The sequence below is a fragment of the Strigops habroptila genome, chromosome 2, assembly GCF_004027225.2.
Source record: "Strigops habroptila isolate Jane chromosome 2, bStrHab1.2.pri, whole genome shotgun sequence".
Classification (NCBI taxonomy): Eukaryota; Metazoa; Chordata; class Aves; order Psittaciformes; family Psittacidae; genus Strigops; species Strigops habroptila.
In genome coordinates, this window is record NC_044278.2 from 33,028,359 (window position 1) to 33,053,902 (window position 25,544).

At 39.9% G+C, this 25,544-nt stretch overlaps 1 protein-coding gene across 2 annotated transcripts in view; it reads left to right on the top strand.

Moving 5' to 3' along the window:
* Positions 1-25,544, top strand: part of ABCG1 (ATP binding cassette subfamily G member 1) — a 54,662-nt gene that overhangs the window by 14,993 nt on the left and 14,125 nt on the right. For both annotated transcript variants that reach the window (XM_030477897.1, XM_030477898.1), the window contains exons 3-7: positions 20,386-20,503; positions 20,896-21,028; positions 22,429-22,479; positions 24,286-24,431; positions 25,128-25,251. In XM_030477897.1, coding sequence (XP_030333757.1) covers positions 20,386-20,503; positions 20,896-21,028; positions 22,429-22,479; positions 24,286-24,431; positions 25,128-25,251 — 572 coding nt within the window. The remainder of the gene's footprint in view (positions 1-20,385; positions 20,504-20,895; positions 21,029-22,428; positions 22,480-24,285; positions 24,432-25,127; positions 25,252-25,544) is intronic.

The following is a 25,544-nucleotide window of genomic DNA, read 5'->3' on the forward strand; positions in this document are numbered from 1 at the left end:
CACTCCAGTAGCTGACATGCAAACTTCTGCTACTCACTGGTGAAACCATCATGATACTTGCTAGCATTTGTGCACATGGGCTCATAATAGAGTCTGTTCACATGCATCTGGCCCCTGTCATCTGCTTTTCCATCTGTTTTTTCAGGCTTGTTCCTCCTCAGTTCTTGATCCCTTTCACTGCCTTTGACAGTTCCCCTAAACATCCTGTCATAAGTATTTTTCACCCTCCCTAATTCCCATAGCTAGGCATGGCTGGTTTTACACCATCCCAAATTTCTGTTCCCCCTGCATGACATTGTAAGTCTATTCTCCAGCCAGGCCAGTGTCCCCTTTCTCTTGCACGGGATTCCAAGGAGTTTCCCTATTGGTGCATCTTTGTGGGCTTTCCTTCAGGAACAGCGATCCTGTCCTTTTCCTTTGAGCATCTTCAGACTGGCTAATTCAGGAGTCTGCGAATGCTGGGTACGTTAGTAGGGTTGGTGCTCTGAGCCTCCACTCGGTCTCTATGCTCAGTGTAACTGGCCTTCTGTTTTGTAACTGAGCAAAGACCATTTTTAGACCTTCTTGGCTGATCTGATTTTTCTAAGCTTTCTATTTAAAAATAAATTAAATCGGCTGGCTGGCCAGTCATTTGTTTAAGCCCATGGAAAGTTTCCCGGTGATGTAAATCATCATGGAAGTGGAACTCACACCAGCACGTTATTACGTGTGAAAGTTTCAGGAAGTTGTGAGTAACTGCAAACAGGGAATCAAGTTGCTGCCACTTGTGATTTATTAATCAGGTTCTGCTGTTCTAAAGGCTGAATTATGACTATGTGTGCAAGCTGCTATATCAGAAGAGTCAGAGGAGGTTGACAGATATTCCTGAAGAAGGTTGGCTACTTGATTTCTTGTCTGGGAAAAAGATAATGTAAACCTCAAGGAGAAATACATTACCTGAAGTAGTCACAAGTCCATGAATCGTGGGATTACTGTAAGACTAGGTGTTCATAGAGAATGATTGTGTCTCATCCAGTAATAGTATGACACTTGGGGGCACCAAAAGAAAGATGAAGCTACAGAATATTCATAATAACACTTAACATATTTACTCTTTAGCCTCCAAACAGAAGTATTGGCATCAGTCTCCTGAATCCCATGTACTCTAAGTACGCCATGTACACACTGAAAAAAACAGACAAATAAAAATTAAACAGGCCTTCCCATACAGGGCATGGCTGAGGCATTTTAAACCCCAGCATTTGATTCTCGCTGATGGGTAGCAAAAATAAACTCCCCAAGCACAGCTGGTTAGGGCAAAAAGTGACACACATTGTGCAATAAAGAAAGCTTAACTTTGAAGCCAACCTACAACTCATCTCAGATGTTCATACTATACCACTTTAAAAGTACAGGGCCAACTGAACCTTGAAGTCACCGCAATGGCATAATAGGTAGACTTTACTCAAGGAACAGGTACTGACAGTCTGCCAGGAGTGTTGTTTTATGATTGAACGTTTTGGACCAAATTAATCCCTGATATAAATTAACCAAAATGAATAAAGCTTGCTGAAGGAAGAGTAATACCTAAAAGGCACTTTTTCACTTACTTATTAGTATGGTTTACTGCTAAAACTGCATTCTAAATAATGCAGAAGGTAATGCAATTCATGTGAAATGTCAGTGTTGAATGTCAACCAGTATGCTGTTTGGGCCAAACTAGACTTTTAACTACCAGGGTAATAAAGCAAAGGACATCTTTTTCCCTCTCCTTCCCATCACCCACAGTTTTAACTTAAGAAAACTTGTCCTGACTTCGATTGCAGCTCCTGTCCAGATACTCAGCATTACAAATGACAGAGTGCAAGGCATGTTTATATGGGGATGGAAATGTGTCAGCTGACAACATCCAACATAGGCATGTCTTAAAGCATTGGAAGCCCGCCTTTTAGAATGCAAAAAGTAATGTATTGCTTCTTACCAAGAATTGTAAATTTTGGGTTTAGTAATCTATGAGTATACTGTATGTGCATTGTCTTTACATATATAAAAATATGTTCAATATAATGTATAGATGCGTCTAATATATTTATATAGATATGTGTAAATATAAGCATGTGGGTGTATATATACATACTATCTCTGTTTTCATATATGTGTGTGTGTGTATATGCACATATGGTCAGACACTCAGGTGTATTTATTTATGTACAAAAACTGTGTATCACCATAACAGATATTTTGAAGATAACAATTTATAGAGGTGCCTATTCCTCCTCCTTTGTAGTGACACAATGATACAATTAAAGAAAAGCAGTAACAACCTGATGTTTTTTTAAATGAAAAGCAAGAGAATATCAGTTGCTTAGAAGTGGTTCAAGTCTGTTGCTACTGGATTAACAGCATAACAAGCTAAAATAGCAGGAAAAATGACTGTAAAATGGAAGCTGTTTTATCCACCTGAACGCCAGCAGTGTAAGGAATGGCATAAAGAAAAGACAGCATTTTGCTGGTGCTTTTCAATAGGGACTTACTGCATTACATAAGTTGAGTAATTTTCTGCTCTCAGTCATTTCTCTCGTAATCAGATTGCTTGTGCTTTGTTCTTGTTTTCTTTAGTTGTATGAAAGAATGGGTTGGAGCTCTTATGTGTATCAGCAGTGGGTCCAATTCATACGTGTTTGGGCAATTTTGCCTGTTTATAACTGCCGACATCATTGTCTGAATTTCCTTCTTTAATAGCTAAGCATTATTGCAACTCACTTTCCTGCTGGGTGTAAAGGAGAGTATGCTTACATGACAGTTAGATGTGTGCTACTTCTCTTTGTTTGAATAGTGGTTTGCTATTGACAGAAAACTCGAAGGAGTGCCTATCTTGGGGTGCAGAAAGAAAATACGAAGGTTTTATGCAAACTACTGGGAACATGTGCTTTGATTTGCAAGAGCCACTGAGACAGTGGTGCAAAGAACAGGAATATGGTACAGATGTTCGTCTGGCTGAGTTTCTTAGGGGGCTACAGATGTCCCTTGAGTGCATGGGGGAGGGCAAACAACAGCACCCAAGATTTGCAAATGGAGAGCGCTTCCCAGAAATAGCAACGTGCACACAGTGGGTGTCCATGTTCTTGTGGCTGCATTTGCCTTCCCTGAGCGCTTCTGATGTGGAGAAGAGAAAAGGCTGGTGAGGATATTGTCTGGTTGTGGTCAACCTTGAGAGGATCCGCTCTGTGTGCCCCTTACGCCTGACATATCTTGGTGGTGTGAGCAGCAAGTACTCCGTGGTGTCTTCTTCACAGGGATGAGGGGAATGGAAGAGGGTGGCAAGAGCTGGCATTGTTGTAATCATCTCTTTTGCTAGCCACACTGTCACTAACACACCTCAGGATTTGTGTGAATTGCCCAGTGTGTTTGAAAAGATTGTCTCTTCTGTCTCCCCTTCTCCAGCTCCCCTAATTATCCACGCTTGTAGCCATTCTGACACTAAAACACATAGGAAGAAGATGCTTCAAATGCTTCCAGGGTGTTTACAACTGTACACAGGGAAAGGAGATTGAAGATATAGTCGAGATTAACCTCTCCTTTTGTACTGCAGTATCATTATCTAATTAGATCAGAAGCGAAGCCCTGCGGCTTAGTCAGTATTAGAGCGTAGGCATCCATTTCAGGAGGAAGCCTTAAAGAAGAGCAATCTTCAGCCGTCCACCTACACCATTTTCTTTGCGGCTTTGGAAGATGGAAAAAGTGACAGATGTAAACCTCCCCAAAGGCAGTTGCATGTTCTCCTTATGTGCATGTTATCTTTAAAGAGACTCCTGCCTCCTGAACCACTGGCTCTTGGATGATCCCTGTTGGGATCCCTTGTTTTTGCTGTCCCTGGGCTGCTGGGGCAGAGACAGAACAGCTCTGCTGGAATTCAGTGGATCAGACCCTGAGGAGAGAATCTGCTGGTTTTGAATCACCCATGTGATTTTATTACCAGCACAGGTAGCCTTTATCAAGGAATTTGGGCTGTGATAAGCTGGGTGGAGAGGGAATGGGAGGGAGCGGAGAATTCTTCCCAGTTGTCAGAAAAGGTCCTTTACCTGAACAAGGACTCTTGTCACCCAATACTTAGTTGCTCTGCCTTACTGCAGAAAATGGCCAAGGAGATGTATATGGAGATGCGGCAGCTGGGGCTGTTGCTACACAATTCATAGGTCCCATTCTTGGAGTTTATATGCTTTGGGACTAATGCCTGATTTTCTGATTTTGGTTCTGCATCAGTTTCAAAATTACTTTCTGGTTTAGGTTCAGCAAACATCCCTCTAGAAGAACATGTCTTGCGCAGTTTCCCCAAGCATTCTTCTAATATAACAGATGGAGGGATTTTTGTGGGCAAAGACAAACTGTGGGTTTGATTAAGTTTTGAATTTATGTGAAACTAATCCCAATGGTGTGACCTTGGCTTTACTGACATATAAGGGTCTTAGAGCAGTGTTTTGGGTTCCTGTGGGAAAACATATGGTAGCAAACTCTTTCATTGTATTGAGACAATGTATTGTCAGCAAATAAATGGAGAATGTGGGAGAGAAGAATGGAGTAGATCAGATTCTGTCCTTGCTCCAAGATTTTGATCTTAATATTTGATATCATGGGACCATGAGTCTGACCAGGGTATTTGGAGGCTACTGTGTAACAGTAATATCAACTGTAAGATACACAAGAAGTCGTACAAATATTATGAATACAGAAGTAGAAACTCATCTGTTGGGTGCTAGTAGAGCTTAAAAGCAGTTAAGTTTCACTTAGGTCTTCATTGGAAATGGTGACAGTTTTAACACATACATCCAGAAAATTAAGAAAAATGGTATTATATTGAAAATGTTGTGATCTAATGGCAGAGCAATGTTCTGTACTTGTGCCATTACCCAGATTGTTGCAGTCCCTGTCAGCATAATGTATTCTCACCTGTTGGCACAAAGACAAAAAAGACACCCGTGGTACGTTCACCCCTTGTACGTGATCATTGAAAGCATTTAGCCAACACTGAACTGAAAACTAACAACTGACTATTAGAGCTGTGTTTATTCTTCCATTTGTGCACAGGGTACAGCTGTCATTACTTTCCCTTGGTTTGTCACACACATTTAGAAAAAATGCATGAAAACGTTGCACTTGTGCATCTGCTGTATGGCACTGAGTGCACTGCCCATAGGCAGTCTGTAGCATGGAATGCTACAATTGCTTTATCACTGCGTGTAATGAACCTGCTTGTCTCACAGTGAGATTGTAAGTTATATTTAGGTATATCAGCGATTTTTAAAAACATGGATTGCATAAACCATTATACCTAATAGGTAGTAGACAACATTTTTCCTTGGACATCTCATAGCAGTGAGAGACAGGCTTAACAGTCACATTCACGTAAGTCCATGTAGATTTATACTGTGTAAGAGGCTGTGTCCACATTAGACAGCAACCTAGGCTTTCTTGATAGACAAAAGATTTCACTGACGATCAGTGGAGTGTATGTTACTATTCATTTAATCCAAAACTATTTGAACAAGCAACTCTCCACATTTACTAGGAGGAACAGCTGTAGTGGGGTGGCCCCAGCCAGCAGCTGAGCACCTAACACAGCCACAACTCCCTCAGTCCCCCTCACCAGAACAGGAGAAAGTCAGAAAAGCAAAAACTGAAAACTCATGGATCAAGATCAGGGCAGTTTAATAAGTGAAGCAAAGCTGTGTGCGCAAGCAAGCAAAATAAGTAGTTTATTCACTACTGCCCATTAGCAGGCAGCTGTTTAGCTGCTTTGTGAAAAGCATGTGGAAGGGTCACTGTAACCTCAAACATCCCCCCCTCCTCCCTGTTCCTCCAGCTTTTGTTGCTGAGCACAATGTCATATGGTATGGGATATCCCTTTGGTTAGCTGTCCTCGCTGTATTCCCTTCTAGCTTCATGTGCACACCAACCTACTCTAAAAAAAGAAAGCCTTGACTTTGTGCAATCACTGCCCAGCAATAGCCAAAACACGTTGTATTATCAGTCCTGTTCTAGTCGCAAATCCAAAGCGCAGCGCTATAGGGGCGGCTTTGAAGAAGAGGAACTCCATCCCGGGAGAGTAGAAAATAGTAGAAAACAAACTCCATCCCAGGCCCAGTAGAATAGCTCTCATGCAAATGTTAACATTGCAGATGTTTGCAGCTGGTTAAAATAAATCCCATAGAATCGCAGAATCATAGAATGGTTAGCGTTGGAAAGGACTTTAAGATTATCTAGTTCCACCTCCTGAGATTTGAGTTCTTGATATATCAGTATTCCTATGTAGAAGATTTCTACCTTCCAGTCTTGGAATCTTACAGTATTACTGTGTGTCTAGATTGTCACGAATCCTTGCTTTTGATCCCTTCACCTGTGTCAGCTACTGAGCTAGCATAAACCTAGGCTGCTCTATTGATTTTAGTGGCACCTTGTTGTTTTACAGGAACTGAGTCTGCGGAATGCCTGTTGTTTTTAGGATCAAAGCACTGGTTTTGAGGAGACATGGATATTGTTCTAACTGTGGTTCTTCATTATTTCATTTAAAGTGGCAGTATTTGCAAGTAAAAACATATAAACAGGCTGGACTCTCATTTCCTTTTTCTCTCCTGTGTGTACTGGTGTGTTAATAAATGACTTACAGAAGTATGACTTACAGTCATATAGAAGTCATACAGTAAGAGAATAAAGAAACCTCAAGACAAGTTAAGTTTAATTTTTCTGGTGATGTATTCAGCCAGCATTTTTTTTTTTAATGTCATTGTCAGCTTAGTTGGTGGTCAGGAAAAAATGGAAACATGTTATCTTGACTTTGGAAAACAGATGTATTTTGAAATATGGTTTACAGGGACATCTAATTATAAGGATGTGAGAAGACCAACACTGTTTATGTAAGTGTCTCTTACTAGATACATGAGTCTTCAGGCCATTAACATAGCTAATTTCTTTTGGTGGATTTCCAACATCCAGCTTAAGTCAGTCCGTAGCTTGCCTCTCTCCTTTTTATTGAACAGTTGAATAACCTAATTCTAAAGAAGGACAAAAAGTGTCAAAAGAAGTTACAGGTGTTACTGGGAGATAAATCAATGCAGAGATAAAGTGTAAGTGAAAAGACTATTAACACAGAGGGTCTCCTAATGAACCTATAATGAAAATCCCTCTGGAAATTTTTGATATCCTCATGTTATTAGAAAATGGTAGTGCATCAGAGTAGAAACATTGTTTCTTCACTATATTTTTCTGACTGTATTTTCATGGAGATTCGTTAGGTCGAGGACTTTCTAGTTAGGAAGAGAGAAAACACAATCAAGCTGATGATGAGGGTACTTGAAAATTTAAGAAATGCAAGTTGTAGTTCTTGATCTGACTTAGGGGCCTGTACTTGGTTCACCCTCATCTCAGTGTGTTCCATTGGTCCCTGGAATGACATGTTACTGGTTTGTAAAAAACACAGTCAAACAAAAAATCTGCCACCAAAACTCAAAATTAAGTTTTCTCTCTGCCTCAGAATAAGAACAAAATGGAAACTTGAAGTGGAAATCATGCATTCGTGAAATGAGTTATTGCTTCCCAGCTTGCTTTACTAATTTTTTTTTTTTTTTAATAGATAAGGTGGAAAAGACAGGATTTCGAAAAAGCTGGATGATTCTGATGCATGTCCTGAAATTGGAATTAAAGTTCATTAGCGTTTTTTTAAAACATCAAATAATTTTAATGTGTACATTTAAGTTTTTTTAGTATGTGAAATGAGTTAATCAATTTGATGATACTTATACTGCAATCTAAGTGCATCTGTCACATGATTCTTTCTAGTTTGTCTAGTTATCCTCTTGAAAACTCTCACCTTTACATGGGACATATTATTGATAAAACATTTAATTGCTTAGGATATGTGGTTAGCAGCAAGAGTCAAGCTTTGTTCATGCTACTCTATAAACTTCAGCTAATCCATAATATAAAAAGCTGGAGCTTTTTAAAACAGGTAGAAATTTAGTAGTTTATGGTAGTTCGATAGATGTACATCCCTGCAAGGCTGCCAACTTCTCCAAATCTGAATCGAGTGAAAAGCAGAAATCAGACTGCTGAAAGGCGCTCATTCTAACTCATTTTCATTCCAGAAGCAGCAGTGCCCTGTGCAGTGGGTTTTGTTTGTAACATATTCAGCACTGACATGCTACAGAAGATGATAATTACTTCAGTGATGTTTAGAGGATTTTATATTTAGTTTGCTGACAACGAAAAGTATTTTAATTTGGGCAACTTCATTAGTGTAAATATTCAAGACGAGAGATAAAAACACAGTTGTTCCAAGTAAGATGCGAGAACTGGAGGTAATCAAGGGTTTATTTCCGCACACACATCAGGTTTTCCTTTATTTTTACATTCAGTAACATAGGTTATCTCTGTTACTAGATTAGTGCTAGAATAAAGTAAACATATCATCCTGTGTTTCTATTTCATTAAATTTTTGAGAGTGTTGAGGATAAGTGGGCAGAATCAGTATGGCTATTTCTGAAGATAGAAGTCTGTTTGGCTGGCCACAGGGATGTCCGGCTGCCATAGGAGCTTCTTCAGCCTCAGGAGTTCTTCCGAACGTGACTCTGGTTCTCATTCACTGAGCTCTTCCTGTTTTGGAGGCCAGTTGCTGAAGTATCTATCTGTGTGTCTGATCCTGGGTGTGTATAGTGGAATTAAAGATTCAATGCACGAGTTCAAATTTTTTTAAAACACTTCTGATATTTGCCTCTGAACGTGTTTCAAAGGGTCCCAGGACACTGGCTCCAAGTGTTCCTCAGCCTGCTGGTGGGAAAGAATGGGATGGGAGCAGTGGGAATATGAGGAGGTGGAAGTGCAGAAATTTGCAGTGCAGAATTGGTTTGAGAGGATGGGAAGAGGCAGGAGAAGGATGTATAGAGGTTGTTCAGAAGGTCAGGTGGCCGAGGTGCTCATCAGTTCCCAGCTGTAACTCTAGAAAGCCCCAGGGCCTTCCTCTCTAGCCCTTACACAGGTAGATAGGAGAGAGCCAAAGTTTTACTTCAGCTTTTTTTCCTTCCTGCTTTCATGCTCTGTGTGCATGTGGGTGGGGAAGAGGCTGGGAGAAGGAAGAGAGAGAGCAACAGTCAGAAATGTAGTAACTCTGGGCATCACCATATGAGACCCAGAGTAGTCTTCTCTGAGGGAGGAAGGGTTTCTGCTTCCCTTGCTGCAGAATGACCCAGCTGGATCTGCACTTTGAAATGAAGGCAGATGGGGCAGTTCAATTCATAAAAGCTGCTTTGCTATTTCGGAGTATCTCCTACTTGAAAATTTTTTCAAAAGGAAAGGGATGTTGGGAAGGGTTCTGGTTTTATTTGTTTGTAAGACTGTGAATAATACTATTTGTACTTTGAGGTATAAAGGTACTGCAATTACAAGAAATTGCTTTCTGCCTGACTGGCATACGTAAACAGCTTTCATCTCTCAGTGTGTATGCATCAAGCTCGTGACTTCAGTTTGTCATTCAAGGGAATGTGTCAGCCTTTCTTTTTGGATTGTGTTGGCTCTTCTTTAGTCAGGAAAGACCTTTCAACAGAAACAAAGGCAATTAAAAAAAAAGGCAGTAAAAAGCAATTATCAAACAAGGATTAGGCTATGGATATTGCTTTGAAAAGATATTTCCACTAGATTCAGAAGAAGGACAGAGCTGTGCGTCATTCATACATGGGATTTTTCTTTTCATGTTTCCTAAGGGTTGAAGATAAATTAGGGTAGCTATTTTCTGTGCAGGCAAAGTAGAAGCTATGCCCCAGATCTCCAAATGCTTCAACATGTAAATACTGCTTCTGAAGCCATCAGGTCTTGCTGCAAGTACAGATTTATTTTCATTCATGTTTGAAGGTTACTTTCGTTCATTGACCCACTTAATTGTTGTTCTCTATCCTCAGTTGCGGGCATATGGCTCATGGGCATGCGTATGTAAGATGAACAGCTTTGACTCTCTCAGGCAGAAACATTCAACAGAGAAACTGATAAGAACCGAACCTTGCTGTGGACGTATCTGATGAATATTGGTAGGCAGGACCCGTATATAATGCTAATCATCTTGTAAAACTCAATAGAGGCTGTAACCTTGCTGTAGGACTGGGTAAAGGGAGCTATATAGAAAAGGTGAATACAAGGAAAGGCTCAGAGCAGCTGTTCCAGTGGGACTAGTGCTAACCCATATGTGGTGTTTCTTCAACAAGAAGGATGTCTAGTAGCTACCTGGGCCTGTTAGTGGTGTGATGGGTTACTTATGTGTTTCAGCTCTGCCTGCTCATAGCCGTAAAGAGTGTGGACCTAAAGGGGGCTGGCACAAAACCCATTCATCTCACAGTGTGGTGGTGAGGTATAATTGATAGTTGCAGGAGCAAGGAGGAGTACTCAGAATGCCACTGACTCCTGTTCTGCTCCTCTGTACTGCTGGAGAAATGCATGTTTCTTTTTACAAAAAATTCTGTAAATTCTGTGTCCACCTGCAAGCACTTCAGTCTCCTGTTACTTGGTGGTTCTCTGTACATAAAACACATCTTGTTTATAGAGAAACATTGCCTGGCCAGAGATGTGAAACAGCCAGACAAGGCAAGTCTATTAAACCTTCAAACTCGAAATTAGGGGATTGCAGAGCTTGCAGCCTAACACTGTCATATCTAATTAGTTATTCTGAAGAAAAGCAGTATTCAGATACTAAAGTAATGCGTGAGCAGCTTGCATAATAGAGAAGGAGCATGGTGCACCCAGCTCACAACTCTTATTTCAAAGTTTCGAAAGAGTGAAATCTTTACTGAGTCAGGGATTTTTTTTGTTTGACTGCACAATGTGGACTGTCAGAGACAATATCTTGTGTAAGTTCAACATCTAGTCCAGGGATCTGAAAGAGCAATGACATTAAAGGGATTTTTCAGATTCTTTATAACCTACAATTTATTTTAAGATTCTTTCTCTGCTAGAACTCAGTTCTCCATGTGGATTGCCATCTTCTCATCAATGCATTCTCTTTTATTATGCAACATGGCCTACAGTAACTAGGGATTTCATGTCATAAATCTTGGTTTGGGGGCTCATGATCTCTCTTTAGGCTCCAATTTGCTGTGTGTTTTACTGACTTGCCACAGAAGGCAAGTTAGTTGATACGTTTAGCACAAAGGAAGTGTGCTGGTAGAAGTCAAATCTTAGCACCCACACAAACAAAATTTAAAAACTGCTTTAAAGTTTGTTCTCAAACATTTAGCTTTTGATTAACATGTAGTCTTCCACAGCACATTTGAATTTCTCAGGCTTTGAGATATTCTGGTTAAGTTTGAACCAAGTGCTATCAATACAGTGCTATGTTCTTGAGCTAGTAGATACCTTGAAGCAGAAATCTGTAGAATTTTGAACTGTCCCCAGTTGTCAGCATGCAGAGTAAGTGCTAAATACTAATGATAAAGTAAAACACATCTGATACATTTGTACATCCTGAATACGGGCAGGATGCTCTTCTTGATATGTTCATAGGAAGTGCCTGAACATCTGCCAATCCAACTTGAAGATTTTGAGTGTGATTTGTGTGCTTAATTACTGTGATCATGCAAGCAAATGAGGGGCCATGATCAAATCGACATCTAAACAACTCAGAAAAGGTCTTGATATCCATTTTGTTTGTGACTGATCCTGAATTCAGCTATGATTTTGTTGGCAAAGGATGAGATTTATCACAGCATCTAGAGGTTTGGTGTCTAGTCAAGCTAATTTTCTTGAACTCTCACTATAGTTAAGAGAAAGATGCACTTCCAGAGGGTTATTTATGCCTTCCCAGAAGAGGAATGCAAAATAGGTACAATTAATAACCTGTTAGGTGTGCCTGTTTCTCTCTATTGGTAATTTATGGATTGATGGGTCCTAAACAATGAATTAGGTTAAGCATCAAACTTTTAGATATATAAAATTTGGTAGATGGAATGCTACAAGGCTTGCTGTGAGCATGGGCTAAGCTCTGCATCTGAGTTACAAATAATCCACCCCAATCACCAAGTGGGAAATCGGCTCTGGATCAAGAGCAATATGTTTAAGAAGGCCTGGTTGTGCGCTATATTAAGAAATGCAGTTTAGTCAACCACAAAGAAAGAGCTTTGCTGCCCAGGAGGATTTTTTTCTTTTTTCTTTTTTCTTTGTTTTTCAAAAAGCTTGAGAGACATATTTTTGGGTTGAGAGGAATGGATTCCTCATTTCTGAGTTGGAAAGGACTTAGAGGCAAAGAAACTTGATTTCGTTACTTCAGGCACTCACTTAGCTTTTGTGCCCTCTCTGTCCTGATGCTTTGGTGCCTGGCCTGCTGTTTTATAGACATTTACATAATGAAGGTCATTTCTCTGAGGCAAGGTACAAGAATGCATTACAATTTTAAATTCCCTTAATTGCTCTAAAGCAGGGCTCAGGGCTTAGACAATGGAAAATGCTGTTCTAGGATGTCTACGGCCTTGAGAGACATGTGAATAGAAATGTATGGATATGTGGATTCTAAAGCTAAAGTCGAAAAATGATTCATAAAAAGGTTTATTTACTTGTGATACACAAATCACGGTGGAAGCCGTGAGCCAATGACCTGTGAGATTACATATAGGTTTTATTTGGTAGACAGTTACCTGAAACATGTTTATTATTTCTAGTATGACTTTGCCCCCCAGCTTTTATAGAGGTACAGTTAATAGCAGAATTAGAAATATGGAAAACATCTCCATGACGATATGCCAATTTATGGAAACACTTTGGCTTTGAACTAACTTTGATTTAGGTGAAAAACTCAAGTATCTTCATCTAACGAATGGGAAGTGATTTAATTTTTGGTTTATACTAAAATAAAGCGAACAAGCAATCCAGTTTGGAATTAAATGGTTTGAATGGCCCAGCATGAATAGTGCGTAAGGGGTAATTTCATTTAACTGTAAGTCCTATTTGCGTTTCAGAATAGAAAATGTGTCTCAAGAGACGGATTCCTGGGTGGCACAAGCTGCTGGAAGGTCCCCAGCTGCTGAAGAGGCTGTCCCACCTCCCTACCCTCCTTGCGAACTGTGCCGTCTTGTCCTGGCAGTGACAGTCCTGCAGCCTATGCAGGTGGAAAGAAGCCCTCTTTGTTCTTAAATTCCCAGGAATGGTTTCCAGGTGGATGGGCTTGCTGTCCTCACTGATTGTGCAGGTGCACTTGAAAGCCGGCTCAGGGAAAGTGATGGGAATGTGTCCGGGGGAGAAAGGGCAGAAGGACACTGCTTCACTAGCAACATCATCTTCTATTGCTGCTTCTTAAACTGTATAAAAGAAAACTACTCTGAATAGTGCAGACCCACAAACTGGGACATGACCTTGCAACGGCTACTAGTCACTCTGTGAATCTCCCAGCATGTGTACAACTGTCATGTTTACATGCACAGACGGATGGCTGTCTGACTGATCAGTTGTAGAATGGAACTATAGATCATCAGGAATGAATTTACATGCACAATTACATTATGTGCAAAGAAAAGGAACCGATCTTTACAGGTGCAGATAGACTGTGGTCATGACTCTGCGCTCCGTAGCAGCACAATAATGCAAGATATTTACTGTGCCTGCCCTCAATGATCTGCAGCATCAGCCTACTGGTCTACCATAAATGCATGCTTCCATGCTTCTGGGGTTTGGGAAGGTGGTTACTCAGTGCAGGGGAGAAACAGAGGAAGTAAAGCATAAGGAGACCAAGAGAGACTCCATGGGATAGCGATATGGGGTAGCTGTCTCCAGGAACTTCACATAAATCTCTGTGCTGCCACTCCCTGCTTACCCCTGCCCCACAGGGTTAAAACTCTATTAGATGAAGCAGATAGATAGATTGGCATAGTCTCTACCAGTAAACATGTAGATGTTTTGCTATGACGGTGGCTTCTTCTCAGGAGTAAGAACAGGGGCTGAGATGAAGAAAAGTGAATAATACATTAAGAACAATCAGACAAGAGGATTTTTTGTTGGCATATTTAGATCTAGGTGTATGGAAAAGACTTTTTGCTGATGTAAAAATTATAAAGAAATACGTTTCCTAGCCAATGTTTTATTACATCTACAAATGTATCTAGTATAAATCTGGCCTTGGGCTGTTACGTCTGTGTGTGTGTTTCTGGTCTTGTGCTTCTCTGTAGAGTTTCTGCCAGCATTCCTCAGCTGTTCAGTTTTCTGATCTAAATCTGAAGAGTCTACAAATGAAATGTCTGCCAGATATGAGGACGTTTTCCATGTCTGGATGGACTTCTGCAAGCTTTCTCTCATCCATAAGAAGTCACTAACTTTCCCTTCAATATGATATATGACTGGGTTAGCCTGTTTTTCCCTTTCTTGCGGTTTTGTGCAGTAGGTAATCCAGGGAAAGGTCTTCAGTCATCGAGGTGTGGGTATGGTGGATCTCAGGGGCAGCAGCAAAGTCATGGATTTGCTAAGACCATCTTTCCATAATAGGACGACTCCCTGTTCCTGCCTCAAAGGGAAAGATGTGGATGTGACTTCTTGATTCCACTTTCTCTTATTCGGGTTTTGTGATGGAGAATTCCCTGGACTTTGGCATAGTGTTTTTGATTGAAATGCGAAGAAAATGAGATGATGAGCCTATAAATTTTAGAATAGGAAAATGGAGTTTCTTTAATGGAACAGGGTCAATATACAGGGCCAAGAAACTGCTGCAGTTTGTCATCATGATTTAATGAACAATTTGACTAATGGTACTGTAAAAGAACAAATTTGTGTATTGAAGTTTAGGTTGTTGTTTAAAAATTATGTTGCTTGTTGAAGGTATCAAAGTAACGCATATTAGTAACATAATACTTGCCAGAGGTGTCTTCTGTATATCCAGCTGGATGTTTCTAAGCAAGAATACATCACACCCCATCTAAAAAGGCACCACAAAAAGACATAGAAATATAGTCCTTGTATAATTTTTTTTAAATAAAGAAATGGTGCACTTCTCCTGGCTTCGGGTAGAGAGTGTAGAAACAGTAGGTTATGATGTCTTTGTTTTTGACATCTAAGTGTCAAATGTTGCTCATTTTCTGGCTCGGCTTTCAGTTGTTTATAGTTTTGCCAAACTTGAGCTGTTTGAGATGAAATGTCTTATGTTACCTCATTTGCTATAGTAAAACCTTTGAGCAATTTCAGGCCAGTGGTACTTGGAGGGTACTGACAGATATTTCCTGCCTTCAGAAGAGTTTGTGATAAAACAGTTCAGATATATGGGGAAGAGCAAATCCTGCTCTAATTGCAGTGAGCAGGGAAAGCCTATGGTGCTCACCTGGGACCCAAGACGGGTTCTTGCTGCCTATTGATGGATGCAGAATTAGGCTACACCACCTAGAAACTTCTAATAGTCTGTGTGACATTTCTCTGAGTAACAAATGAGTATATTACTTGCAGTGAATTGCAAATGAATGAAGCATTTTAGTCAGAAACCTAGAGACACTATTTACCTGAGGAAATTCACTGTAAGAGCAGGAGTGAGTTTTGGTTATGGGTTTTTTTTTGGTCCTGATTCAGTCACATTCTGAAGCATGCACTCCTACCCTAAGTATGAGGAAGGGGTGGCTTCTTTCCAGATTAATCATAATTTTTGTGAGAATCGTAAAACCAAATCTTCTCAGAAATCCTTGTAAAGTCCATGAGGAAGCAGATAAAACCATCAACACGTTTGCCCCTTGCTGAACACATTAGCAAAAACTTTGGTGATTTGAGCAATGAGAACTCTCCTAGCATCTTCATCAGACAAGAGGTCACCCTCTATCAACTCATTAAAGAAGGGTCTGCTGTGGGGTTTGTGCTGAAGCCAGGCAGTGAGGGAAATCCACCTCTTGGATGGGGGTCTGTTCAGGCTAGTCATGTGTTTCTGGCTGTGAATCCGGTCTAGTATCACAGTGCCTGGAGTTTGCTTTCCATGGGAAATTGTAACATGGGAGAACGAAACACATTCACTTTTCAGGAGAAGCAGTTGAACTCTGGAATATAATGTCAGGTGAAATTAAGACCAGAAAATTTTGCATCACTTGAATTTTCCATTTCAGCTTTGATTTCTTACTTTTCGTATTCTATATTTAGTGGGTTGGACTGAGAAAAATGCTGAGTGCTTATTCTGGTTGGTGATGGTGTATTAATGGCCTGTTGACAAATTTGTATTTCAGGTAGTTCCTGAAAACTGGTATTTGGATTTTCTTACGCCTCAGTCCCTAAATACATTTTTGAGTGTGAGGTCACAGTAACTCTGGGAGGGAACATTGGAAAACTGACAGGATCCAATCTATTTTGCATTAGAATTTAAAACAGGTTTTTGAGAAGTAGCTGAAAGTCACGATGCTAAGCTTGGTCTTGATATAAGCCCAGTCCAAAAGGAGACAGCCACTGTGGTGCTCAAACTGAACAGCCTGTAATATGCATTTGTTTTGGGGTGAGTTCGCTTTGAGGTTTAGCCTCTCATTAAAATCTAGGGTACCAAAGCTTACTGCATGGATCATGAACTGGTGGCCTAAGGAAAACGAGGTGGGCCAGGTAAAATGGGGTTGAAGGTGGTCAGAAATTCCTAATATACAGCAGATGGCTGTAAAACAGTCTCTGTACTGTAAGAATACAATCCCCTCCAAATGCATAATCTGTTTCTCGTGAAAGACATGTGGCCAATATAGAAGTTTTAGGTCAACTGATTCAGTTAAAGATTAGCCTCAATATTCTGAAAGAGAAGGTTGTAGTTACTTATGGACTTTAATTCCTTATAAAGTATTATACTGGGCACCACACTGCATCTACAGTGTCAAATCTTTTTGTGGGTTTGCTAAATTAACCTTTGTAATAGAAAGACTTCTTATGTGCTTCCAGTCAAAAGAAGAGATGGTTTTGAGTTTGTAGTAATGTAAAATGCCAGTGATTGGGATCCTGATCTTAAATTCCTAAGTTTTTTCTCTTTGTTCTGTATCACGTTCCTCTACTGTTTTGCAAATGAGTTGCAGAGATGTGTCTGGCTCTGATTTAACATTGTGTGTAGGATACTTAAAATTACACCAGAGGGGCAGAAACAAGTGCAGGTAATGAGGGGGAAGATACTGCAGTTGAAGGTAAACTGGCTATCATTTGCGAAATTATGTTTGGAAAAGTGACTTTAATGGGTGTAACGTTAAATCTCATATGTAGTGAGAGGAAAGGCTTCAGTTTTAGGTAATAGTATGCATGTTGGTATATGTTTTCAGACAATGAATATGTATTTTAGGTTGTACCTCTCTCAATATTCATGGCAATACACATTCTTTATGCTCCCCTATAAGTTTGAGCAATATTTACTATCCTGATGGTGAAACTCATAGAATCATAGAATCGTAAGGGTTGGAAAGGACCTTAAGATCATCTAGTTCCAACCCCCCTGCCATGGGCAGGGACACCTTGCCCTAAACCACGTGGTTCAAGGCTCTGTCCAACCTGGCCTTGAACACCGCCAGGGATGGAGCATCCACAACCTCCCTGGGCAACCCATTCCAGTGCTTCACCACCCTCACTGTAAAGAACTTCTTCCTTATATCTAGTCTAAACTTCCCCTGTTTAAGTTTGAACCCATTACCCCTTGTCCTACCACTACAGTCCCTAAGGAAGAGTCCCTCCCCAGCATCCTTGTAGACCCCCTTCAGATACTGGAAGGCTGCTATGAGGTCACCATGCAGCCTTCTCACTCACTATAAGCTGACTATTATGAAACTGACAAGAAGTCTTTTACCCTGGAAATCTGGGTCAGATTTCCATACAATACAAATTGTTGTAATGGAGTTGCCATGTGATGTTCTGTCATGTTGAACTGCTTTGTGGGGCAGACAGGGAACAGAGATGGACACCAGTGTGTACTTTACCTTGTGCACTACATATGGGACGTGGTGAAAGAAATCCTATCCCAGTGGAAGTTGATGGCAAGCCAATTTACCCAGCTTTTGACCAGTGTGAGAGTTTCCCAGCTGTACATAACTTGTGCGTGTGGTGGGTGCATCATACAGATAATTGGTGGTATAGTCTAGTGTTTGAGTCCCTTACAAATTTAATAGGCTTGGGAAGTAGCTGGTTCTCATTACACTTAAGGGATAGTATAAAGGACTTTGTCTCTGTAGATCACATTTATCATAGAATCATAGAATGGTTTGGGTTGGAAGGGACCTTAAAGATCATCTGGTTCTAACCCTGTGCCGTGGGCAGGGACACCTTCCACTGGTCCAGGTTGCTCAAAGCCCTGTCCAGCCTGGCCTCGAGAGGGATGGGGCAGCCATAGCTTCTCCAGGCAACCTGTTCCAGTGTCTCACCACCCTCATAGTAAAGACCTTTTTCCCAGCATCTAATCCAAATTTCCCACCTTGTCAGCCTAAAATCACTCTCCCTTGTCCTGTCACTACATGCCCCTGTAAAAGGTTCCTCTCCAGATTTCATAAATATTGTCCTGTTTGAAAGGTCTCATCTTTTCCTTGCACTTTTCGTTCAAATGCTGATTTGGGTGATGACATTGGCATGAGGGATAAGCTGTCATGGATTTCTCTCTTCAAAATAGCTATTCCTTTTGATAGATTGTCTTTGCTTTCGTTCTCAGGACTTGTGCCATTAACAGGCAATGTGAATACACTGCTGTTTTCATATCCATGATATCACATAGCTTCCAAACAAGTTGTTTTATTCAGTTCCAGGACAGGATTTTAGAGTGAAAAATGACTGTTTTAAAAAAAGGCACTCAAAAAACCTATTACTTTGATGGATTTGGTCAGTTAACTTTTTCTAAGACATTTGCTGTGAAAACTATAGGATCAGATATTTCTAGAGAGAGTTTTTGTGGCTACTGCTCTGCTCCTAGGCTGGGGAATGCTCAGAGAAGAGTATTTGCTGTGGATTTGGGAGGCTTCATGGCAGAATGACATTTATGGTTTTGGTGCAAGTTTGCTCGCTGTGGCATTGAAAGAGTGTGAACTGGGACTAAAGAAAAGAATAAAGAGTGATAAGCAAGGATGAAAGGAAAGCAAGAAATTGTGGAGTTGGGAAGAAAGAGAAATCAGAAGAAGATAATCCACCATTCATTTTCTAAGAGCTTGCAGACAATGTGATTTTTTTTGCAGCATTTCAATATCCAGATACAACCTATGCTAATGATAATCGCAGGACTGGGAGAGTTTTCATGTGGAATATAAATGCTGCCTGCATATGCAAAATGGATTGCCAGATACCAACACTGCATTGAAATAGATCTTCTACCCTTCTTTTTGGTTGTAATATAAGATTGGGTTTTGACACCTTACTTAGTTAACTTATTTATTATTAAAAGTTTTAACTAAAAGCACTGGTAATTAAAATAAAGTAAGCAAGCAAAAAAAAATAAAAGGGAAAGAGATCCTTAAGAATTTAAATGCCAGTCAGGGCTCTTTCCACCCTCCCCACAGTGTCCTTATGCCATAAAATGGGAATCATACAGGACAAGATGAAAGCAGCTGAGTTCAAATCTAGAATTCTCATTGGAGTCCAGTTTGCTTGCGCCTAGAGAAACAGGGAGTTTGGGGTTTAAATTAAGGTTTATTGACAAAGGTAATTTACTCGGGAATAAAGTGAGATATTTTAAGTTGGTTATTCTAGAACAGCTTTGACTGGGACGTTATTATTGTGACATGATCTTCTGAAGTGAATTAATCTAAATGAGAAAAAACCCTGCATGTTCTTAATCTGGAGTAAGTATTTCCCTAGGAATTATTTTTACGGACTTACGGTGATTTTGTGATCTTGTGTCTAGACAAGTCTTTACAGTTCCTCTGGTAAGAGAGTCCTTATGGTCCATCTGTATGTCTCTTTTTGCTGTGTTTCTTGTCATACCTCTTTTAGCAGGGAATGAAGAAAAGCATAGGGCTTTGCCATTGAGATCATGGCTATTACTCTCCAAGAAGTTGTTGTTTTGGTAAGAGGGCTGAATTTTGGCATTGAAACTGCAGTGATTGGAGGACAGCGTGCTCCAAGCCTGTGGAGTTAACGTTACCTGTGAAGTTTTAGGTATTTTAATGGAAATGCCAGCCCCCTAGTAAAATGCTCCAAGAAGACACTTACAAAATGGCAGCAAGGCTTCTTAGGCTTGTTAGAAAATTTTCCTGGAGTGAATCAAGACTGTGTGATCCTGTAATCTTAACATGACCCTTGTGTAGTAGGAGGAAGCTGCTGCTCCCACTCAGAATTTAGCTTTTGATAGTTATTGCAGTGTGTTGATCTTAGCATCAACCTCTCAGTAGGTATCTGCTAATGCCTGTTTATCATCCTTTTTTAGTGGAAATGAACTTTCATTGCTCCCCAAACATGATTGTGACGGGTTCAGCAAACTTTTCTTTCTTCTTTCAGGTTATAAGACCCTTTTGAAAGGAATTTCAGGGAAGTTCAGCAGTGGAGAACTTGTTGCAATTATGGGTCCTTCAGGAGCTGGGAAGTCAACGCTCATGAACATTCTGGCAGGATACAGGTCAGTAACAATGAAAATCCCAAGTAAGATAAGATCCGCTAGCCCGATGGCTCCTTAGAGAAGACAGTAGAAGAAATCTTACCCCAGTGTATGTCGAAAACAGGTATTTCACAGATTTTGAATTAGATTCTTACTGCTTATATTTTTATTTTTTGTCTTGTTCTGGTCACTTTGGACGTATCTGTTAACAAATCTGATCCAATGATAGGAAGCAATTTAAAGTCCAAAACACACACAAAAAAATTCTCCTTTCTAGCTATATAACAAATCTGACACAATGTTTTACATTTGTGCTATTTTTAAATCACATTTTATAAACACTTAAAGCGAGGCCTGTGGCAGCACAAGTGAAAGCAAGATTCACCCCTGTTTATCTTCTTGGTTCATTTTAGAGAGACGGGAATGAAAGGAGAAATTCTCATCAATGGACAGCCTCGTGACCTGCGCTCTTTTCGCAAAGTCTCCTGCTACATCATGCAAGATGACATGCTCCTTCCTCATCTGACTGTCCAGGAAGCTATGATGGTGAGCTTCGTTTCTTGCTCTAATTCATTCAGGTGGGAGAAAATGGAAAAATCTTTGTGTACTGTGCACGTGTTCTTACTCCTGGTAATGCCTTGAGCCATTATCTCTGTCTGATTGCACTCAATGAAAGTGCTTGGACTTTGATGGTGGCTTGAATTCCATTTCAGGCTCATCCTTCTAGGGGTTGTCTGAGCTTCTTTAGCTTTACCATTTTCAATTTGTGACCAGCAGTATGATTAGGAAGAAGATCTAAAGGTCTACTCCCTAGACCTTCTAGAGAATGGAACCTGAAATTCTGCACAGAATGAGCCTTTTTAGCATGGTGGATGAGTATCCTTGTCTCTCTCTTTCTCCCCATCTTCCATGTTCTGACTGCTATTTTGGCTTGAGCATGGTCTCTCTGTTACTTCTACTCCTTTGTGCCTTTTTTAAAATAAAGGTATTGTATAAAATCTCTCCTGGGTCTTCACAGGAAGCCAAGAGGAACAGGATAATCTCAAGACTTGCAGGGAACATAAATTCTTCTTACTGTTTTTCATGGCATCAAGAAGTTTACTAATTGCCAGCTTGACCAATCAGTCTAGAAATGCCTGCTGGTCAATTGGAGAAAACGAGGGAGTTTTTCTCAGAGGGTGTTATCAAAATATGGCTAAGCTTGCTCATACCGTATGCCAGCATCAGCTCACAAGTTTTAAGGCCAGAAAAAATCACAGTAGTTTTTATGTGACTAATTTTCTGCAAAGGCTCTTCTCTGTGAGGAAGTTTTTCTTCTCTTTTGTTTACTTGAACATTCTAGTCAAAATCCCATAGGACCACTTTTGTAGAATTGGTCCCAGATGATACTTGCTGTCTAAATTAATCAGTTAGGGTTCTGACAAAAATAATTACTTAACAGTTTAATTGTTTCTAATAAGGGTTAATTATAGTGTTTTGTGGAGCTGCATCTTAGGACAGCAGAAGACATCTTTCACAAGATTATTAATTTCTGTACTCATTTGTTCACATGCTGGAGAATGGCAGTTTGGTTATCCTTAGGATATGGATGAAGCACCAATAAATTGTGATTCTAGCATTGCCTGGGAAGTTAGTGGCTATGCAAAAGACATGATTCCCTCATTTGCCTCCCAAGCTCTTTGACTTGCAGAACGGCCTTTCTTTCTAATACGCTTTTTGTCACATGCTTGAGTGATTGCTTAAATTAGATTATACTCAGTTACCTAGTGCACAGGCATATGTGATGCTTGTGATTTGAACATTATAGTTCAGCTTAAACTTTCCTGACTGGGTTGAAAGAAGTTGTTTAAACAATACGTTGGGATGTTGTGCCTGAGACATCTGCTGTAACTGGTTGTTGAGCTTCAGACCAGTTAAAAATCAAATTCCATTGTATTGCATTGCAGGTATCTGCTCATCTGAAACTTCAAGAGAAAGATGAAGGCAGGAGAGAAATGGTATGTATAGTGTCCATCAAACTGAGAACTTCTGGGGCTGTCAAAGAGGTCCATGAAGTGAGATCTGTAAAACAGATATTTTTATCTAACATTGAATTGCAGTGGACTTGTAATGATAGAATAAATCATAATCTCGAATGTATTATTTTCCAAATTGGAACATTTGGCATTTCTTCAATCTCAGAGATTCTTAAAAATCAGAAAGAGCTCCAGAGAGGGAGACTTAAAAGAATCAATGTACCTTTGGTAGTTTAAGATTGCTTTGATTCTCTCAAATGTTTGGGTTTTTTTAAATAAGCTAACCACAGATTTATTTTTTTTTTTAATTGGAAAATGCGTTTGTTTAGAAACAGCTGTTAATTTTATTTGTACTTTGAAAGTCCTAATTCATTTACACTTTAACAAGCTAGGCCAAGCAAGTCAATTCACTTGTCCACTCTGTTACTGTAATTACAAAGAACTCTTTGAAGAAAAACCTTTGCTGTATGCCTTTATTCAACACATACTGGAAGGGCAGTAATTTTCTGGTTGGTGTTACTGGCCTGTGCTGGACTAGATCATTCATTTTATTGTTATAAATTGTAAGGTAAATGTTTACGATAGGTAAATTTTATGAATTTATGCATTTGTGTTATCACCATTGCAGATGCTTGTTTAAAATAGGGACAAGTGAAAAATCTTCCAGTGAACCATAGTTTATATTTCTAGTTGACCTAGCTTGTGCTGCTCATGTCCCATAGCATCCTTCCTAGAGATAAAGGGAAGGATGTCATTGGACACCTCTCTCTGAGGACAAGGATTAGTAGGGTTTGTTCTTTTTTCACTCCCTATCACTGAAAGCTCCTAGAAATGAAAATCAGGACAAATGAGGGTCAGGCCCTAGTTGGTCTAACCAGTTTTTTACCACGTCAGCCACCCTTTCTTGAGAACTCCCTCCATCCAAGCAACATTACTTCAAAAAATGACAGGCTCCTTTTCCTATACTTCAGTAAAGTATTAAATATCTGGGCTTTCTTTCTACCTTTTAAGTGGTAGAGTTTTTAATTGCATAAGCAAGGTAGCTTGGATTCACTCATTTTTATGTCCATGTTTTTACTGATGCCAAAGAGCTATTTTCTGCATACAGAGCTACCAGGCCAGATCTACAATCACTGAAACAGAAAAATTCATAGCAGCTGGGATTGTTCTTCTTTTGCTCCTAAGATCCTGGGACAAGCTGTGCCCTTCCTGAGGCTGTGCCTTGAGGAAATCCCAAACATCTGAGAGTCCGTGTGACAATTGAACTGGATCTGAGGAGAGTGAAAACACTTAAAATCAATGGCTGCATTTTAAAGAGCAGACTGTGAAGAACAGATGAGATAAGAGCAGGTCATTGCTCTATGGAAACCACTGGTTTTTGTTATACAGTTCTCCAGTCCCTTGTACATAGAGCCTAGAAGTTCTGTTGAAAGAATCTTCTTGGTTTCACGGTGTAATAACTTCTCACATGCTGCAGAGCCGTTTTGATATCTGTGCCATATCCAAGGGGTGATGCAGAAGAACTGATTTCCACTCATTTTCACAGACGGGGCTTCCTTACTGAGACAGGTCATGTAGGGCAAACAAGTAGAATTTGGGTCAAAATAGTAAATGGTAGACTGTTAAGCCCGACTGCATCTAATAAATCCTACATTAGATGGAAAAAGTCTTTGGTATATGGATTGTGAAACAAAGGTATGAGCTAGTTTACATACTCCATGAAATCGGTAAAGAGGCTTTTCTTTTGAGCTAACAAATTTAAATGATGCGTTGTTGTGTTTCCTCTAGGTAAAGGAAATATTGACAGCCCTTGGTTTGCTGACATGTGCCAATACGAGGACTGGGAGTCTTTCTGGAGGCCAGAGAAAGCGTCTTGCCATTGCTTTGGAGCTGGTGAACAATCCTCCTGTCATGTTTTTTGATGAACCAACCAGGTACTTCAAGGCCAAAAATTAAAGATAGGCAAATACTGCTATATATAGTAGAACAGTGCTGCAGAAAGGTTATTCACCTCTTAAGTCCTTGGAAAAGGCTCATTTTGTGTTGCCTGTAAGTACTGAATAATGCCACAAAAAATAATTTTATTTGGGTACTTAGTGCCTTGGGTCACTGCTTTAACTGCCAGACCATGGGACAGATAATTTTTAAGGGAGACACAAACTGAAAGAGGAAGGAAAAAGAGAGAGGAAAATATTTTCAGATTGTGACATGAGTTTTCTTTTTCTCAAGAAAAGATAGCTTGAATATAAGCATTTTAAAGTGTGACTTTTAATAATGAATGTAGCATATTTAGAATCAAAGTCTGTGATCAGTCTAGGAAAGGCTGGGAGCGCTATGAATATGTATCTATTCATTAAAGTCAGGAGCATTTAAATCTGCAGTCCTAAAATGTAGAAGTCCCTTAAGGCAGCTTTGAGAATAGTCTATTTTTCATTCTCAGGCATCCTTCCAACTTAATTAAAAGACTGATGGAGAAATACAAGCATAAGGTTGGCATATGATAAGATTAAACTGCCACAGAGAAAATTTATAAAAGGATAATAGTGAGAGGCAAAAGTAGCAAATACATGTGCTAGCTTTGAATGGTGCCTATGGACCTGTGGATAACAAACTTCTTTCTTTTTATTCAGTGGCTTGGATAGCGCATCGTGTTTTCAGGTTGTCTCTCTGATGAAGGCTTTAGCGCAGGGTGGCAGGTCCATCATCTGCACGATTCACCAGCCCAGTGCTAAACTGTTCGAGTTGTTCGACCAGGTATTATTCTCAAACTCTTTTTCTTTATATGTGGTTTAGGTAGGTTATGTTTTCAAGGCTACACTCTTCAGGTAAAATCATGGATAAGTCTAGTCTGTGGTTCCAAATCAAATGAATTAAATAAGAGCAAAATATACTTTTTGGTTATGTTTTTTTCTTTTTATCTGCCCATTTCCATTATTTACATGTAATGTTTGTAAAGAATCTGGCTGGTACGTTTCTCAAATTTTGATTATTGCGCTTGTGATTTTCACCCTTTCACCCACCAGTGCTCCTGGGCACAGGGATGTCAG